General features: G+C 40.7%; 1 protein-coding gene across 2 annotated transcripts in view; it reads right to left on the reverse strand.

Moving 5' to 3' along the window:
- Positions 1 to 19732, reverse strand: part of LOC137474798 (potassium voltage-gated channel subfamily KQT member 1-like) — a 407224-nt gene that overhangs the window by 102887 nt on the left and 284605 nt on the right. The window contains exon 16 of one of the 2 annotated variants that reach the window (XM_068191688.1): positions 16659 to 17059. The exons of the other annotated variant lie outside the window; for it this stretch is intronic. Within the exon in view, the coding sequence (XP_068047789.1) occupies positions 17003 to 17059 (57 nt within the window). The 3' untranslated portion in view covers positions 16659 to 17002. Of the gene's footprint in view, positions 1 to 16658; positions 17060 to 19732 lie in introns of those variants that run through there. 2 annotated transcript variants of the gene reach the window in all.

The following is a 19732-nucleotide window of genomic DNA, read 5'->3' on the forward strand; positions in this document are numbered from 1 at the left end:
GACACTGATCTTTATTTGCTCACAAAAACAGTAAAAATTAATTTATCCTAAGGGATAAAAGAGGTAGGGAGAGCAAACTGAAAGATGAAGATAAGGCAGTCTGAAAGAGACAGAGCAAAGCTTTGCCCAACATCTAGATCTGGCACCTCACCCTACAGACAGCTGAATTTTTCTACTTTCAGACTCTTTTTTTTTTGCATTTTAGGCTGACTCTTGTTCAGTTCCTACCAGCTCAGAGAAGCCAGAGCCTGCCTGGTGATGCATCTCCTCCTGTTAGGTGCATCTCTACCAGCCCTTGGGGGGCTGGAGGGGTCTTTGCTGTGTCATAGCCCCTCCAGGCTGGCGGCACTGGGCTGGAATCAGAGAACATAACCCGTGGCAGGTCACCCAGCTGATCCTCTGCCCAAGGCAGGTCTCCTGCATTCCTGTCCTTCCTGGTACATGCTGTCCAAGTCTATTCTTAAAATTCTCTACAGCTCACCAGGTAATTTAATTTAGATCTTCATTCTTCTCTGCCTTTAGAAAGTGAAGGATACTTTTAACTGCATATTTCACGCTCCAGTTTATCTTATCTACCATGCAAATGGAGCATGGGGCATCCCTTCATCCCTTCCCTCCCTTTAACTATCTTTTATGTACTTGTGAGATCATGCTCTTCCTTCAGTATTCCTTCTTCAGACTAAATTACTGGAGATGAGTCACTTTTCTTTTTAGGCCATTTCTCTAAAATTTTTGATCATACCCTCTATTCTCCTCTTGCTTCCTCCAGTACTCCAAACTACTATACCAAGCACATCACCTGACCCCTGATTTAAAGATTTATGAATCCTAGGAGAAATAAAGAAGAAGATTTTACTAGTCCCAGACCTTCCTCAAAGTAATTTTTTTTACCTTGCAGACAGGACTTCTACTGCTTTTGAAAAACATTTTGCCAGAAGGACTGATGCTGTATTCAGATCTTGAAAATAAGACTTTATTATTTTGTTCTTCCCCTGGTTTGCCATTTATCTCAGTGGAATTTCCACCTGCTTCTTCCAGGTGCTGCCAACACAGATTCATAGGAGCACTATTAACTTTTAAAGTGCAAGTTAATATCATTCTAAAAAGCCTCTTGTTTTCATCTTACTGCCATCAGCTGAAAAAAACAAAGCAGCAGTCCTCTTTTCAGCAGCTCATTAAATCTTATTAAAATACATGCCCGAAAAAATAGGTAAATTAACTCCACAAATCTGCTGTGACAATGTCCAACCTGCCAATCATCTTTCCTTTCCCTTTCCCTTTCCCTTTCCCTTTCCCTTTCCCTTTCCCTTTCCCTTTCCTCTATGCCTCCCTCCATGAATCGCTAATATTTTTTTGTTCACAATAGCTCAATGAGGAAAATTAATGCTTCAGACTTATCTCGAGGCAAAGCTTTTCTGTTAAAGCTAGCTAATATATGCTAAATGTTTTTAGGTAACCTCACTTTCTTTCACTTCTCTCACATATAGAAAGATATTGCCTGTGTGAACCAGCAGGACATTTACAAAAAAGCAGCTTGTGTGTCTCTGGTTTGCAAAGGACAAACAAGAACCACTGATTCCCTAAGCAGCATTTCTGATAACAGGAGCTGATTAAGTGAAATGCAGTTGGAATAACAGACTGCCATCTGCTTTCCTATTTTAATTTTTGTGATACATTTGGAGAGTCTATATCTCTCATTTATGCATAAACACACTCATGAATCTTAGCTGCAGGGCACATGGGGAGTACACGAGCATTATTAATTTGATAAAAAAAACCCAAAAAAAACCATGAAAAAAAAATTCTTGTATTGTTTTTGAAGGGACCTTTATCTTTTTTTTGATCTTCAAACAGAAATAATGCCAAGTAACCCAACCTTAATTTACCATGAAAGGCACTAATATCCAGTCCTTCACAGAACTGATCCACAATCAGCGTTCCCTGCAGGATCATTGCCACAGTCAGTGGAGATTTTTTGCTGCTGTTTCCTACTTCTGAATATGCTTTACAATAAATTATTCATCCCGTGTCCTCTACCTCCAGAGCCTTTCATCGTTATCTCTGAAAAGGGAATCAGGATAAAAAACATAATTGCTGCAATTTCATTAATTTATAACTGTCATTCCCTTCTGTGACTTCACCAAAAAAGCACTTCACTCATCACAGGATTGCTCAGACTATTTGTAACTTCTAAAAAATTATTTTTACCTAATAGTTGCTCTGTTAAGTTCAAGTTTACCATGAAAAGGGGAAAAAAAGCTGAGGGATACCCTTGGGTTTAGTCCCAGCACTGGTGCAAAAGCTGCCAGTGATCACTCTTGGTCATGCTGTTGTCCACCTTCCCACCTGTTCTGGCACTGAATTCAGCTCCTTCATCAACTCTGGTCTGGACTAGGAACCTTCCTCTGGGAATATCTGGGATTTGGGGAGCAGGGAATCAGCTCTCCCCAACTGAAGCATGACAGTTCTGTTTGGTCTGCCTTTATCCCCATCGCTGCCTGTGCTCTGGTTTGCATAACTGCATAGTCACCTCTCAGCTATAAACAAGAGGAAGCCTTCTTGTGGAAAGAAATATTATGAAGAATATTCTTCCTTTCAAAATATTTCAATCTCAACATTTCAAAATTATAGAATTTTTCTATATTTTCTTTTATGCCTGAAGTTTCGTGTACTGAGATAGTTTGGCCAGAAGGTAACATTTGGACCAAATTTTATTGAAAAACAGAAAGAAAAATGTGTGTATTGCTGTAGTTTTAAAGCTAAGGAGTGGTTTGATACAGCAATAGGGAATCTTTGACAGTTACACCAATTTCCCAAGGGAAAAAAGACCACAACTGAGAGCCACCCACCCTGCAAGATCCTTGTGCAGTGGTGCCCAGCAAAGTGCCAGCTGAGTATGAGTAAGAAATATAGAGCTGGAGAGAGTGCCAAGCTCAGCTGAGGGGGAAAAAAATATCTCCTTGTGCAAGAGATCAAGAGCCCATTATGGCTTTCATCTTCAGCTCCCCAGTGCCCCCACGATGACAGACCAAAGTCCACAATCTTTGCTTGGATGGCAAATTCAGCAGCTCCTGTCTCAGGCTGTTCTCTTGACCACGTCCAGTGCACAAAGGTCTGTCCTAGCCACTGCTGTGGGTGAGTGTAGCCTGGTAACAAGGTGAAGAGAGGAGGCTCGGGCTTGCCATGCTGTTTAAACTCCAGCTTTAATTGTATCTGGTTGCTGAGATGCACATCGCTCTTAAAAACTGGAATCACAGAGTTTGGCTGCTCATTCAGGGGCTGCAGAAGCCTGCTGACAGTTTCATCTCATGACAGCAGCTGGTTTCAAAGCAGTTTAGTCACTGTTATTGAGAATACTAATTAAGGACTCACTCTTTCTGCCTGCAGCTCACAAAGGTTTACTGGCAGTCCCACCAAAACAAACCAGGCTGGTTTAAACATCCAGCCCCAGCAGTTTCCCAATGTCTTCTGGACCCCATTTACCACCAGCTCATTTTCTGAAGCAAGTTGCAGAAAGGAATATGACTCTTTTAAGGCTGGATTTAGCCAAGAAAACTACACTATGAAGAGCTACATCATACTTTAACTGGGATTTCCATCCAGTTCTAATTAGGCCGCATAAAAATGTCTCCAAACATATTTAACTTGTATGCAGTGGCATAACATTCCAGGCTTAAAATTTTAATTTATGGGTTTGGGTGGGTGCCTGATACTTCTAATGTTTAATGAATCTGTCCTCACTTGGCAATTTTCCATTGGTGATCACAGGGTTTGTGTATGCCCCTAGGTATTTAAATCTGTAAAATTGATAGTGTGTGAAATGTCTTATATTTGACAAAACATGGCTGTTTTATTTTCTTCTGAAATTACATAATTACTCCTGCAGGATATGTAGTCAGTTGAAGATTTGCAATTTTTCATATGAAAGAGTTCAATATATTATTCCTGACAGGCAATGTTTTATTTTTGTGAAGGATTCAGAGTCTGTTTAGTTAGAAGCTGCATTTTGTTTAAGTCTCACACTGGAAAGCTCTCTGGGACAGGGGCTATCTTTGTGTTGTAGCACAACTGAAACAATAACTTTAAAAACCTCTGTAAAATGGGATTTTCCATTAATTGTGCAGATGGTGGTTTGCTAAAAATACACACAGAAATTAAAGTGGCACAAAAACTAGTAAGAGTAAACACACACAAAAAAAATCTCTTATTCTAACTCCAGAAAGAAAGGAACAAGAGACAACAAAAAGCTCATGGATGTTAATCGAAAAAGAAAAAGAAAATCCTTTGTTATTCAAGCAGGACTTTTAAGATATCTTTATTTTTTCCTTTCAAATACCACCAATGACATATTTATGTAAAATTTCACTCCCTTGCCAATAATGACTGAAAAACTCCAGTGCTAAAAAAAGACAGGAAAACAAAATCAGGAAGGCAATCCTATATGAAAATAAAACCAACCTAGAGCCCATTTGACACAGTTTGAGGGTTCAGTGCTGGTACAACAATAAGTCTTTAGAAGGTCTCCCAACTCAGCTACAGTTAAGAAAAATGATGGTGTTGTCAACCCCTCTGATCTGCTCTGGTTTTTGTAGATGTGCCATCCTAAAAATTCAAAGCACCTGCACTTTGAGTGTCTGCCCAGGTCCGTCCAGCTCTAAAGTAAACTTGCTCTGTCCTTTCTAACAGAGTTGCACCAACAAATCCAGCAAATCCAAGAGTTATTTCTCTGTCACCTAAAGTCTCCCTTGTACCCTCCAAGAAAGGAAGCAATAATTTAAAGGACTCTCCTTTTAGAAATTGCATCTACCAAGGCTATTTTTATGGTATTTTCCAACCCTGCCCCAGGACTAGTCTGGGAAAAACCAGCAGGTGAAAGGGCTGGTGTGTTTTGATGCTAATGTGGAGCAGCAGTGGCCAAATAGCTCTTCTGAGTGCCCACATGTCTGTTATTTGTGATATGCTGAATATCTTAGCAGAAAATCGTAGGTAATGTCCCTTCCTTGCCTTCTTCAGTGTGTCAGGAAAGGTCTGATAAATCCAACATTTAGAGCTCCTTTTTCTAACAGCTCTTTGCCTTCCTCTCTGATGGTCCACTTCCTGAGTGTGACAGAGCCCTGGATATTTTTAACAGTTTTTTTTTTTCCTACATCTTCCTTCTCCTCCATAGTTCTTGTTCTCCAGGGATCCTCCCTCTGGCTGAAGGGTGTTCACATTTGCTCAGAGCCCAGGATTCCTTCTGGGAGGTCGGTTTGGGAACCACTGCTGCCTGATGGGAAACTACAGTGAGGAAACAACTCCCTGGGCTCACACCCTGACATAGAAATTTCTCTGCAGAAACCAGGCAACACCTGTCAGTTCAGATCAGGGGTGATAACACGTTTTCCTGTGGAGCAGGGCTTTTGTAGAGGACATTTTGTTTGTTAAGATGGAGAGTGAAACTTCCAAAAAATCCAGGCAAGCTTTTTGGTCAGCTTGTTTTCCTGTTTGTTTGAGGCTGTTTGCTGCTGCTCTCCTCCTGGCCTCACCTGCTGCATCATTTGCTATCTCTATTCTTAGAGGTTGTTCCTAGATTTCTATTCAGAAGTTTTCCCTTTTTGCTATGACCTGCAGCGATTTTACCTCCCAAAAAGTGGTTTCTTTCCCCAGTGCAAACCTGTTGGGTCTACTCTACCTTTGGCCTCCTTTGAAAGTTTCTTTATGTCAACCTTAAATGTGGTTGTGGCCCCAGATCACAAGTTATCCTTGGAACTCTCCAGCTCAGAATAACTGAAATTAAGGTTGTGACTTTAATTCATAATATCTGCCCACTGAAGTAGATATTCTGAATTAATTTGACCTCTTTACCCATGAAATCTCCTTTCTTACAAGGGATCAAATATCTGAGTTAATCATCACAGAGGTGATGGAGATATTTTTGCCTGACAGCTGTAATTTATTTCTTTGGCCCACTGGGCCAGTTCAGTCACCCGGGCAGAAGAGTGACCCATTTTAGCCCTGCAGATGAGATGCAGAAATTGTACAACATTTTCAGCCTCTGAGAGAGTTTGACATCTTGAGCAGACCTCAGAGATACCAATAACACACACATAAAGAGAAAACTGCTGGTGTTTCTGTCTGTTTCTGTTCACTTAATACATGATTTAAAACATCAAGGCGGTTTTTTTTCAGATCAGAATTTCACCTAAATAATTATGTGCAAGAGGAAAATAAGAGAAAGAAAGTCCATAAACAGACATGCCTGGCATTAGAGATTGAAAGAATCCCTCAGTATGTTCCCAAAATCACAAGCAGGAAGAAAAACATGCACATGTGTGTGTAGAGACACACAAATTTCTTCAGGCCCCAACTCTCACACACATTTGTTTGAGGTTTTAGGGGGTCTTAGAAAATGCTACAAAACCTAATGAGATTACAGGAAAGAGAGTCACATTTTTGAGATACTGTTTTCCTAGAATGATATATTCACTTTCTGAATCAAGATGCCTTCCATCCCCAGGGTCCGTTGGGTAGGTGAGTGGAGGGGGGAGGAAGGGGAGGGCAAAAAAGAGCAAAGGCAGTGAAGACTCCAGTAGTACTTATTTAGTTTGATTAACTGAGTGACACTTCTATTATGATGTACATTGATACATATTTATGTGCAAGTTAGACCAAGAAAAGAACTCTGGAATAAGGATTATTTATTAAATTCTACTGTAAAAAGTGGCTGCATGTTTGTGTCTCTCATGAACTCCTCTGACATAAAATAACCAGTGTTCCTGGAATATTTCAGTTTAATAAAGAGTTTCACTGCTGAGCACAGCTTTTTTTTCCCCTCCTCTTTTTTTCTCTTCCCTCCCCCCTCTTTCTCTTTGAGTCTGAGGCAAGGATAAAACCTCAGTGATTAGCTTCGTTGCCGGCAACAAGCCTGATTCTTTAATGTAGCTGCTCTGCTCCTTAGCTTTGTTTTCATTATTATTTGCATTGTGCAGCAGATGACTAAGAGATAGTCAAAAGATCAAAGGTTTCCTTTGATGGTTTCCATCATGGATCCCTGCTGTATTAAAAAGGATCTCAGGTCAGGACATTCTTGTTCACACGCAGATCTGAACAAGGGGCTGCACGGGGTGATCACACTGGGTGAAGGCTGAACACATCCATCAAAGGGCTGCCCACATTGGCCCAAACAGAAAAGGAGGTTCTACCTCCACAACCATGACGTTAACTAGTGACAGATGTCTCCCTGTGGCTACTGCTTTGATGTGTCAGGACTAAGGAGAAGCAGAGAACACGGAGGGGTTGTGCTTTCCACATGACTCTAGAACCATTTTATTAAATAAAATAAAATAAAATAAAATAGTAATTCATAATGAGTGATTTCTGATATCAAAGGGTATTTGCTTTGCACAGAAGAACACAGACAAACCCAGCTAGGAGACCAAAGCCATGCCTGTGTCAGGTCTTTCTCACACATTGCATTTAATCTTGCAAGCATTTAGTAAACAACAACTGAGTCACTGCAGCCCCTCTGTGAAGTGAAGCACCTTTGTGCACAGAAGGGAGAAGGAGATACTGAGACCAAAACGAAGAGTTAGTCTCTGAAAGGTGCACAGATTGTGCAGATTGTGAATGTGTGCAGATTGGCCACATCCACATTTCAAACTCCTGGGTGCAAGCTGAAATGATTTTGGGTGTTTCTTTGTGTTTGTGAGTGAGGGTGGTGACAGTTTTATGCCATTTTGTATACATCAGATTAAGACCGCCTTTGCAATTTTGTCAAAACCTATGCTCTGAGCTTGCTCCTGGGTTTCCCATCACACCGACGACGGTGCCATTCTTCTGCCCTTAAGAGACATTTACTTGGAAGGGGTGTCCAAACAACCTACATCCATTTCCTGAATAGAACAGAAAAAAGGCAATGGCAAACCCCCACTTTTTATGCCAGGCAATTTTTGTTTACATTAGGACTCTTGCCAGGGTAAATGCTGTCATGTCTCTAAAGAATATTAATCTACCATTAAAATATTTCAGTGTAGACTTGCCCTAAATTTCACAGACATCTCCAGCTGCCATTCACTGCAACAACAGCTCAGTTGCACCTCAAGGGGGAGAATTCAGCTCTGAAAATGTCATGTGAAGAGAGGTTTCTAACCCAAAGTAAGTATTAAAGCCACCTGCCTCATGTCAGCAGTGAGCTCAGGGCACTTCCATGGCTCCCACAGAATTCCCACAGAGCAGTTCATTCTGACTAGCCCCCCATCTGTGTCATGATGCTGCAAGAGAGATGTTTAGACATCAAAAATGAAGCAAAATGAATCCCACCATAACAACACACTTTCTACTGTGTGGCTGATGCCAGAGCTGGGACTTTAGAAGGAATCTGGGCTAGTGGTTTTGAATTCCTTCAGCAGCCCTCACTCAGATCATCCTAAATTGGTCTCTTTATTAGGAATCCACTGGGCTGATTTCACATTTCAAACAGCATCCATCTTTGAGATGGCTTTGTCCAGTTGGGTTCCATTCTGTGCTTTGAAAAAACAACCCCCAAACCAACCCTTCCCTGATGCCCTCCTTGATGCAGTCAGCAGATGCAAAACTAGAAGAACATGAAAAAGGGGAAGTTTAAATACAAAGCCCATGGCTGAGCAGCTCTGCAGCAGTGTGTGTAAGACGGTGTGTGTCTTTAAAAGAGTGAAAAAAGAGTCTTCTCCATTGGTCATCAGAATAGCTTCTCCTCCTGAGCAAGGAGGATACAAATTGGCAGGAACCTCATGATCTGAGTGTGCTTATGAAGCAATGGGAAAATTCTACTCTTGGTCTACAGTTTAAGGGAGCCTTTCTACTAATAACCTTATTACCTGTAACAGCCCCAGAGTTACTTGATTTAAATTCCAGAAACTTGACAGACTTACAGCCCAGATTTTAGCTGTCCTCCTCCTCTTTGCTGAGAAATTGCCTGACATCATAACACAGTTTTTCTCTCTTCTCAGAACATCAAATATCCAATTCCAGTAACCGAGGGTTATTTCTCTGTCAGTTCAGTCTTTAGCTGGTAGAAAAATAGAGGGGATTCTGTCATGTTACACTTTTGATACACTGCCTTGTCTTCCAAAACCATCACTTTTTTTTCATGGTAGTTATGAGTCATGTTTTGAAACACTTCACAGTGGTGAATGTTTATGCTATAGTTTTAGTGGTGGTAGTGTGAATACCTGTAAAGTGGAAAACCCCCCAGAACTTGGTCTTGAAGATATGTTTTTAAAGCAGAGTTTGTTGTAGTGCTATTCAATGTCCTGTCTAAAATGGGACCACTTGCTTAATGACTAAATCTACTGGAAATTTTTCAATCAATATTCCCTATTTGCTGATGATTAGGGAAAGCAGGAAGGCCTGTGTGCAGGATTCTGGTACAGCATTCCCATGAGCTGCTCTTTTTGTTGTTGAATGTAGATGCCAGAGTTACACTGCTACTTGCAGAGAGAATGCCTGGCAAAAACATGAGGGCAAAAGCACATTTGTGTATGCACAGGCCATATCCCAGCCTGTCAACGACTTGAAATAACATGCAAATAGGTGCCAGTACATCTATCATTCTGTTTATTGTCTTTACTCACTTTCAGTTTGACTTCTCATACAATTCTGGCTCTAAGCAGTTGATAAACACCACTGGACTACTGGATTTTGTTTCCCACCAACATCACATCTTTATCTTTTGGAAAGGTTGATGAAATACAAACAGTATAAGAAAAACTTTGCTGGCAAGGGCCTCTGTGTCCTGATCCGCCACAGCAATGTACTGTGGTTGCTTTGTATCTGTTGCAGTTTGTTTGAGTGACGCTCTGACAAATGGTCTTTTTAGCACTGAAACTTAAACAAGGAGTGGATTGAGTAAAATCACAACCTGGACTGACTCAAAATGACATATCAGGAACATTTTTCAGTGGTCAGTTTCCTGATGGTTGAATTAACTGCAGTTTTATCTTGCTCTGTATTGGCTGCTTTACCTCACTTTCACCAAATTGCTTTCTTATCGTCACAAACACCACTGAATTACTGTAAACTGCCAAAGTGGCAGAGCCCTGCTCTCCAGCCCAGGGTGCAATCACTGCATCTCCCTCTCTCAGTTGCCATTGTATTGGAAATCATCTCAACACAAACAAGCCAACAGAACAATATTGCCCAAACTGTCACACACAGTAACAGATCTATTTTCGTACACCTGGACAGGAATTTCATGGGCAAATATGTGCCAGACAGATACATGACAGAATAGGAGCTTTGCTCAAGCTTCTCTCAGGTTGGGTTATAAAAACAACCACCTTTCCATGCATTTCCTTTCATTTTATAGTTGCCAAGATGACATCCAGAGGAGGCCGAAGGAAAGGCACTGAGACTGGAATGGATGGGCTGCAATTCCCTCTTCTGAGGGTGAGAAATCTCACTGAGGAGAGGTGTGAGAGGCCAAGATTTAATATTCTGCAAGTTAGGGATGAACTGTATATATTAATCATTTTTTATTTCAAAGGAAGTACAAGGCACAAAAGATTCACCATAATTCAAGATTCACTGAAAGATTTTGCTGATCAATGTTATGGGAAAAAGCCCCTAAAGATCAGAATGAGGAGCCCAGAGTCAGCCCTGCAGCTTCTAAGAAGTGAAGGGAAAAGTCTGATTTTTAAAGTCTGAAGTTGTTAACCTTTCCTCCTTAACTTCTTTATGGAAGGAAGCAGTGTCCTTCTGCTCAGGAGAGAGAAAAACAGTGTCTAAAATTTATCTTGTGTTTTCAGTAGCTAAGAGTCACTATTGCACTCTGTGACCAGTGCATGTCACTGGGTCACAAGAACTAAACCCATTTGCAACTGCTGGAACACACAGAAAGACAGAGGTGAGTCAAGGCAGACTGAAAAGTGGTCTGTGATCTGATCCTACTTCATGCTCCTGAGACCATCAAAACCTTTCTTTGACAATGCCAGGTTTTCCCAAATTGTCCCTTTTAAAGGCAGAGCAAAAGCCATAAAGAGTCACTAGAAGACAAAATTTTTCTGTTGATTGGAAGCTTCCAGATTTTAGGAAATGGCAATTTGTGTCCCCAGCTTCAATCAATTTCACTCAGCTCTAGCTGAAACACCACTCCTGCCCCTTTCCTTTGTTGCAGAAGATCAGAGCCAAGAGGAAAACATGCATCCAACAGGAAAAGATCCATTTTGCTTCTGTCAATAATACATTGGGAACTGTCAGGAATGTCTGAGCAGGTGTGTGTGGCTATGATTGGTAAGCAGCATACAAGCAGCTATCATTAAATGTGTAATAATAGCACAGTGCCAGCAAAATGAGACAACTAGAGCAGTCAGGGACACAGTATTGATAGACTACTGTTCTATGCACTATCCTTAACCCTGCTTTGTAGGCTGGCTCTCCAACAACCTTGTGTTTGTAATGCCTGTTCTGTCATATGGTGCCCACATTTTCCTGGGATCTGAAAATACAAAGTCATCTTTGAACAAGCACACAATTTACCTGCTCTGGTTCAAGGAGGTTTAATATAATTTGCGAAGACTGTTTTCTTTATGAGGCTTTCTGAGCTGCTCCTTATCATCCTTTGAGAAATAGAGAAAAAAGTTAGTATCTCCTTATTATGTGATTTTAGGATTCTGGCACTTCATTGAGCTTTCTCCCTTTCAAGAGAGGACAAGCAATAAGCTAAGAAAGTCATCAGAGTTTTATATCTATTTATATCTATTTCCTTTCATGGAAGTGTCATATTCGTTCGAGGAGCCTCTGCCTCTCTCTAGTGAGGTCTGCACAGAGAAATCAGTGACAGGAACCACAATATTGTTTTCAAAGTTGACCTAAATGCAAAATAATGTCCATGCCATGAGAGTTAAAAAGCAAAAAGAAAAAAAGGAAAAAGGCATGATCCAGCTACCCATGTGGCAGCACACTGGGGACAGTATCTTCAGAAAACTTCTCAGATATACTCAATGGGGGTCAAACCACTATAGCTACCTGAATTATTTAATGTGACAGAAACTGGACTGGATGCAGAACAAAGAAAAGTGCTTTGGCCTTACTGTAGGTCATTCCTGAAATTACCATGGGTAATTTCACCTTGCAAGCTAAAAAAGTGACTGGTCATCAGAAAGGGTAGAAATAGCGTTACTGTACAATTTTTAGGCTCCAGTAACTTGAAAGGGAATTTTTAATTCTTCTCTTTTTCCTTTGCCCTTCTGGAAAGCTGCATGCCCGGATGGGGTGTAGACAGGGTGGAAGATTAAAAACAGTGAGCAATCTACAGCAGTTCATCTGCCCGACTGGGAGGGCCTCAGGCTGTGCTGGACAGTTGGGATTCATGTCAGCTGTCTGGTTTAGGGTTGCAGCAGGACCACAAAAGTTTGCCTGATGGGCAGTGTGTTCACTGAAGGCTCACCACAGCAGTGCAGATGGGGCTGCAGGGCTGTGGAGAGTGGCTCCAGGCAGACCCAGGAGAGAGACAGCACGTGAAAAACCACGGGGGTTACTGCAGAAAGCAACACAGCTCCAGGGATCCCAACTGTTCAAATGATTTCAGCATTATTGCAATGGCTGAACAAGTATTTTGTGACTTGCAACATCCAGTACTGGGACACCCATCTCAGGTTCTGGGTAAAATTCTCCCTAAAATAAAGGACCATGCTAATCCATATCACTTGGACCTGCCCATCTGCCTCTAACAGCCAGACTCTCTAGAGCTTCTTTGGATAAACCCAGGGTTATCAGTTAAGTCCCTTAAAAACAGCTTTTGTGAAGGCAAAAGGAGAAGATCCTGCAGGTCCTAAGAGGATAGCTGTGTTTTGGGCACAAGTTCTAAGCATCAGAAAAGTTTATTTTCTCAGTTCTGCCTGTGTGGCAGCCTCCAGTTTAACCACATCTCTGGCAGCCCTAGATAATGTATGAGATCATACCCATCCCTTGGATAGCACAGCTGGGCTCTCTGGACAGGAATACAGTGATAATTCATGTCTTTGACACAAAAAAAAAAAAAAAAAAAAAGCCTATGTGCATTATTAGGTGAATTAGTGCCCATGGAACTCTTTCTTCATGGCATTTCTTTGGCTTAAGTTTTATTATAAATTCATAGACTTTTGTGGTTTCAGAGCATTTTTTTTAAGATGGCTCTTACAATTGTCTTCAGAATGATAGCTAATTATTTCCCTCATCTCTCAAATAAAATAGCCTGTGATTTGTCTACACTATCAGAATGAGCCAGGGGAAAAAAATTGCTGGAATAAACTAAAAAATGGTACAGTGAGATTATTACTTCCGTTCATCCATCCAGAACATCCTGAGAGGATGACTAAAGGTCTTGGTAGCCCATTAATTTAAAGTCCTGTCAACTTTCTCAGTGCAAACATATATATGAATACAGAGAAGAAAAAGAAAGGAGACAGAAAGATGAGTGAATCACTTCTTGCAGATGCCTTAAGGTAAGGGTGGGATTTTGTGCTGGGGCAGTATTTTATCTGCTTGTAAGGGTCCCTGAAGGGTGAACTCGTACACAGCTGCATAGCTTGCTGGATTTTCAGCATATATGTTTCAGAAATCAGTAAAGGAAAAACTGATTCCTCAGCCTTACTGTAGACCACAAGCCAAAGCAAAATCAACTCAAAGGGCTCAAAAGGTTCTACCCAGGGTTTTTAAAACACTGGGAATATTTTCACGTTTGTAGAGGTTGTGGGCATCTACCTGGTGACTTTCTGGTTAAATGAATTATTCCATATAAATATCCCAGTTTAAAACCTAAAATGCCAGCCAAATGTTATGTGACCAACTTAATTTTAAAGTCTATTTGTAATAACCCTGCAATAATCAACTAAATTTTTAATTAAGAAATGAACTTAAAAGTAATTACTGATTTATAAGCACTCTAACTCACAGCCAACACATTTTCATTTTGTTTGCCTGGATTTACACTAGAGGTCAATTAGTCCTGATGAGATTAATGTCTTGGTAATTTTGAGAAACAGAATCTCTGTGAGATCATGCAGTTTAGCTTTAATGCATCTTAATCCACTTTCATACCTCTAGTTAATTTGCATTCATTTTCCTCAGGGTATGTGTAGGTAAACACCAAACACAATTTTAGAAGTATTTAGGCAGGATCCCTGATTTATCCCCATTTTCCTGGCAGGAGTGTGTGTGAGTGACACAGGATCAGAGCCCTCACTCTCCAGTCGGGAGAAAGGCAGAGGAGGGAGATCTCTGTGTCTGCTTTTGGCAGAGAAGAGGAGCTGTGTTTTCACTGTCCTGCCTTTTATTAGCAACTAGCATTTTTTTCTCCTTGCAGCTGAAGCCCCTAACAAAAGGCAAAGAATAAAATTAGACAAAAAAGCATCTGCTCTAAATGGAATTGGGCCAGTCCAGTTAAGTTTAAAGACTCTGAATCATTTGAGGGGTATAAGACTGGCAATTTACTAATGACTACAACTTATTAAAAAGGCATGAAAAGCTCCCTAATTACATATTTGGATGCTAAGTAGCCATTCTCAGCTTCACAGACAGCATGACTTTCCCTTCCAGTCTTGTCCCAGACCACACATTAAAAAGAAAATAGGCATCATAAAGGCTCAGGCGTTTTAGATGCTAGAAATGAAAATATTGTAAAAGACTTAACCAGACTTTTACTTGAGGCTTTAGGCTACTCTCTTGTTCTAATTCTTATTGAAGGCTGAAAAATTTTGGTCACCTTATAATATATACATTTATAAATAAATTACCATATATCCCAAATCTTTCAAAAATAACACAGCACATTAATCCCAACCACCTTTTTTTTTCCTTCTCTACCAGGCTAATCTCACTGGATCATTAGTTTTAAACATCTATTACACTGTAAACAAATCCTGAAAAGCTTATGGACACAAAGTCAGACATTCAAAAGATTGGAAGTGCCAGATTTAGTGCAAAAGTTCTGTGGGGCTCAGCACAGGGAAATCTATTTACAATTCCTATTACACAAATTGCTCAGTGTCTTTATTAGCTGCATAGCATCCAAACACAGCATTAAATATAAAATTGTTCGTTTCCTGATGAGTGTTTTGTTTTGTTTTAATAATGTATTGACCTAGAGTTGGAATGCTCCACAAACATTCTTGAGTTTATCTGCAAAAGACACCCTCTAAACACTCTATGAGTGTTATTCCAGTTCTCTAGGATTCGCCCTTTATCTTCTCTGGCCACAAAACAAAGCCACTTTTCTGGACACAATGGGTTCTGTGTGTGGGTGCTGCATGAGGCTGTACATCACATAAAGTCCAGCCCATGTTGGCTCTGCAGCATGTGACAAACCCCCTGCTCATTAGAGGTGCAAACCTGCCCGTTTTGGACAGGTTTTTTATTCCCACCCCAGGCAGAAGCACAGCGACCCTCCATGCAGGGCACCCATTTTCCTTGTTTTACAGGAAAGGAAATGAGTGCAGAGAGTAACACTACTATCAGACAAGGAGATCCTATTCATTCTGTTGCTGCTGGTTGCAAAATCTGAAATCCAAAAGCTCCCTACCAAGCAAGAACACAGTGAAAATCAATGGCTGTGTCTGCAACAAACATTTAAATACAATGCTTGTGTAAAACCCAGCAAAACAAAGCTGATCCTGTATTTTTATAACAACATCTCTACAGCTATGAGTACTTAACATACACCTATTTGTTTTGCAAAACAACAGTCAGATAACAGTAATTCTTCTGAAAGCTGCTAATCCCCTACATAACATTCATGTAGGTCTTGTTCTGCTCTTTGGATGGACTTATGAAAACAGGTGTCTAATCATTCCTATGAGTAGCACCCAAATTACAATCAGCATTTCACCACAAAATGCTGTGTATGAAACACATCTCCTCTAGGAGCTGAAAAGTGTTGGCTTTTTTTGAAACAACAGAGTAGTGAGTGCCTAAATTACCTATAGTCCAGAAGAACTTGGCTCTCCTGCCAGTGCAATTCCATTCCTAAAGAGGGTGACACCGACAAGGTTCTTTGCCGCAGCATCACTCACCTTTCAAGCCTCACAACAAATGCAGAACCAGGCACACTTACATCCTGAGATGAGATTGCAAGTGCAATTTGAACCATGGTGGCTGCACCTTACTTCATTTATAGGAAAAAAGGACTGGCAAGGACTTTCTGAGGAAGTGAGTTTTTCCTTGAAACAGCAGTGGCCACATTATATTAAAAAAAAATAGAACAAAGTAATACAATATTGAGAGAGGGCTACTCTACACAGAAATACAATAAATACAATCCCTTGTAGCTTTTCCCACAGAGGCAACTTCAGAGCTGGAAAAGGAAGGGTAAGTGGCAGGTGGTGCTCCTATCTTTGTCACAAAAGCAGTCACTGAAGTTGAGGCATTTTGCACAGCAATTGAAAATTCAGATCTTGTCAGTCATGGAATTCAGGTGACACAGGTGGAGCAATGAAATGGGGCTAAGTTCCAGCTTCGTGCCTCTGAGTAGAGAGGGAAGAAATAAAAAAGCCAAAGTAATTCACATATGGCCAGGCACAATCTGAAGACCACACTCATCTTCTGGAGCGCTCTTCAATAAACTTGAACAAAAGCCATGTACTATTAAACCAACAGAGGCATAAACACCAGGTTCTCTGTCAGCTGATAGAAGGACAATGGAGAAATAATAGTACAACTCACAAGTGTTGGAGGGAAAAAGGCTAAAGATTATGAAGGTATTTTTATTCTTGGCTGACACTTCTATCAACCCAAGCCAAAAATCACAAGAAAAAGAATAGCTGCTTTCCTTTATCCACATAAAAGGATTTTGTGCTGAGCAGCACTTAAGAAAAACGATCAGATTGTGATTATATAACCCTAGCATGAACTTGGTGACCAGTATAGTCATGTCAAATTAGGATGCATTATTCAAGCAGCAGGGAAGGATGAAAGTGTTTACCATCAGATATAAACCCCCTGCATTTCCTTTTTTTCGAACCTGTTCTCTTCTTTTTCCTTTGCTAACTATGTTGGTGGGCTGGCTCACTCACTATACCAGCTCTTCTTCAAAAACACAGAAATTATCAGTAACAGATGCTGATGGTAACTGAAAAGAAAGACATCCACTTATTATTTCTCCCCTCTGCCTTTACCAGAAGCTTCCATCTTCTCCCCCTGGTTTATTTCTTGCTCCTCTTGTCTCCAGACCTTTGCCCATTCTTTCTTCTTTTCCTTCAGACCAGGGTCCCTTTTCTGATTTTTTTTTTCTTTTTTGCTGGGGCCCCTTCACCTGACCCCATTCTCACTTTCTTTGTCATCTTGTCTTTAACTTCTTCTCATAAAAATGCAATGGATTCTGCCCATCAATGTCTAAACCACAACTTGTCACTTTCTTTTTTTTTAAATCAGATTTAAAAAAATGAAAAGGCAACAAAATAAAAGCAAGAAATACTGCATGGATAAGATGAGGCTGAAGCAGCCATAAGCAATGTAAATTTTTAGATGCAGTTTACTTATGTCTAATTATTATAATGAAAAAATAAAGTTATATTATTCAGGTATATTTTGTGCACAGTCATTCTTACTGTCTGAAAATTCCCAACCATATAACGACTGTAGCAAGTTTAAATTTTTTGACCCCTTTACAGCTTTGAAAGCCATCAAAAGCCAAATTTAATTGCTCAAGTCTCACAAAATGAGAGTGCTAAAGCCAGGGTTGGTATTACTAAATTGACCACCACAGAACTTGTTTACACTGCAGATTAATTTAATTTATTCAGTTTCTCCTCTCCATCTGGAGGTCACAGTAAAGGATTTGGAAAATACAGTTAAATATTTTCAACAGAATTCAATTCCTCTATCAAGCCAGTGTAGACTGTCTCATTCCTTTTCTCATCCAGTCATCAACAATAAAGCATAGAAGAGAGAGTTGATCCCTTGATACCATGGAGCTACATGTGGACATTCAAACACATACAGAGAGAAAAATTCCTTTTCACTCTTTTTTTTTTTTTTTTTTTTTTTTTCCTTTTCGTAGGAACTTGTCAGTAGAAATGGGTCAAGCCTTGGGTAAATGTGTTATTCCACTACATGTGCTTGATTATAAAAGTGCAATAAAAGGCTTTCCATAGCACAGACTAGGTCCCTGGATGCTTCTGAAAGATTCACGGGCTATCATTCACTTATGATAGAAGTCATGTAAAAAAATTGCATTCCTTTTGAGGGTAAGTAGTGTGGTGAAGTGGTGACCATCATCACCAGAGACATGAAGCCATGGTCCTGTTAAGAATATTGCAGTATAACCTTAGCTTTTCACTGGAAATAATCTTGGTGTTTACACTAATCCATCCAGAAATCAGAACCACCAGAATGGAAGACTGTTGTTGGGATGAAATAGAATTAATTCTTCCTCCCGTCTGCACCAATTCTAGCAGTTCCCTGAGGGCCTGGCTTCACCCTCTGCTCTCTCAAAGGCAAGAAATGGCTGCTTTGGGGGATGAATTTGAGCACTCAGCTTAGGTTCCTGCTGCACATTGCTCTGGGAAGGGGCATCCACCTCCCTCCTTGGGCTCTGGCAGGGCCCTCAGTTCCTCACTCCACACACCCTCTGTGCCACAGCCTCACCACCTTCACAGTGGAGAATTTCTCCCCAACTTCTCATGCTAACCTACTCTCCTTCAGTTTGGGCCATTTCACCTGGGCCCATCTGGATACTGGAAGGCTGCTAGAAGAGAAGGAAATGCCAGAATATTTAATGTTCCAGTGCACCCTTCTCTTTGGAGCATCAGAAGTAGAAACTGTTCTTCAGCCTGGAAGCTGGCTGGCATCTGCTTGGAAGACATTTCTTCTCCCTGCATGCTTTTGGGATGTTTCTTATTGACTCCACAGCAGGTCTTTGTGTAGCCAGCAGCATACACGACACTTGTGCAGCAGCTGGTCCTTCAGAGGAAAAGCACAGCCCAGGACAGACAGAACCAGTGCAGCTCTAAGGAAAGAACTTGAGAGCTTGAGCACTTTTGGCTGAAGTAGCCCCTTATTGGCCAGGTCTAAAGGAAACCTTACTCACAATCTCACCCTCCCGCCTTCCTTTTCTTCCTTTTTTTTTTTTTTTTTTTTTTTTTTTTTTTTGTGCTTGCAATGCTTTTCTTGCACCCCTTGACATTCCAGCTGAGCAGCACCTCACTGAGGTATTACCTGATTACACTGAGCACTTTCACATGTGGAATTTTGCACACCCAGTGTTCAGCCAGTGACAGTAACAAATAGGGTATTAATTAACACCACAGTGATTAAAGACTCGGGATCCCGACATCTGTAATGAATGTTCCAAAGATAGTGTCTGTGCACAGGGGATCTGTAAATCAGGGTGCTTGCAAAAGGAGCTCTGCTCTTTCTCAGCTCATTGCCATTCTCTGAGTGCTAACGAGGGGAACAAGGCAGAGCTGAAGCATTTGAATAAACCCTCACTTTTTCAGAGGACTTAATGAATCATGAGCAGACCATTCTATCATGTGCTTTGCAGCACTGAGGGGACGTTGATGAAGCCCTTTCCTTACCCCACAGTGCATGAAAGTCACAGTGCATCAGAAGGAACCAAATGAATTACATAAGAAATGTTTTTGTTTTTTTTTTTCCTCCAACATCCAATTTGATCATCTCATTGTGTTTCACCCCACTTTGTCTAACCCAGCAATTTGCTTCTAGATAATTTCATTCTTTCTTTTTTGCTCCCTGTTAAGAAACAGGGACAGGTCAGATGGAAACTGCTTCTCCAGTAGGC

Source organism: Anomalospiza imberbis, chromosome 5 (assembly GCF_031753505.1).
Source record: "Anomalospiza imberbis isolate Cuckoo-Finch-1a 21T00152 chromosome 5, ASM3175350v1, whole genome shotgun sequence".
Lineage (NCBI taxonomy): Eukaryota > Metazoa > Chordata > Aves > Passeriformes > Viduidae > Anomalospiza > Anomalospiza imberbis.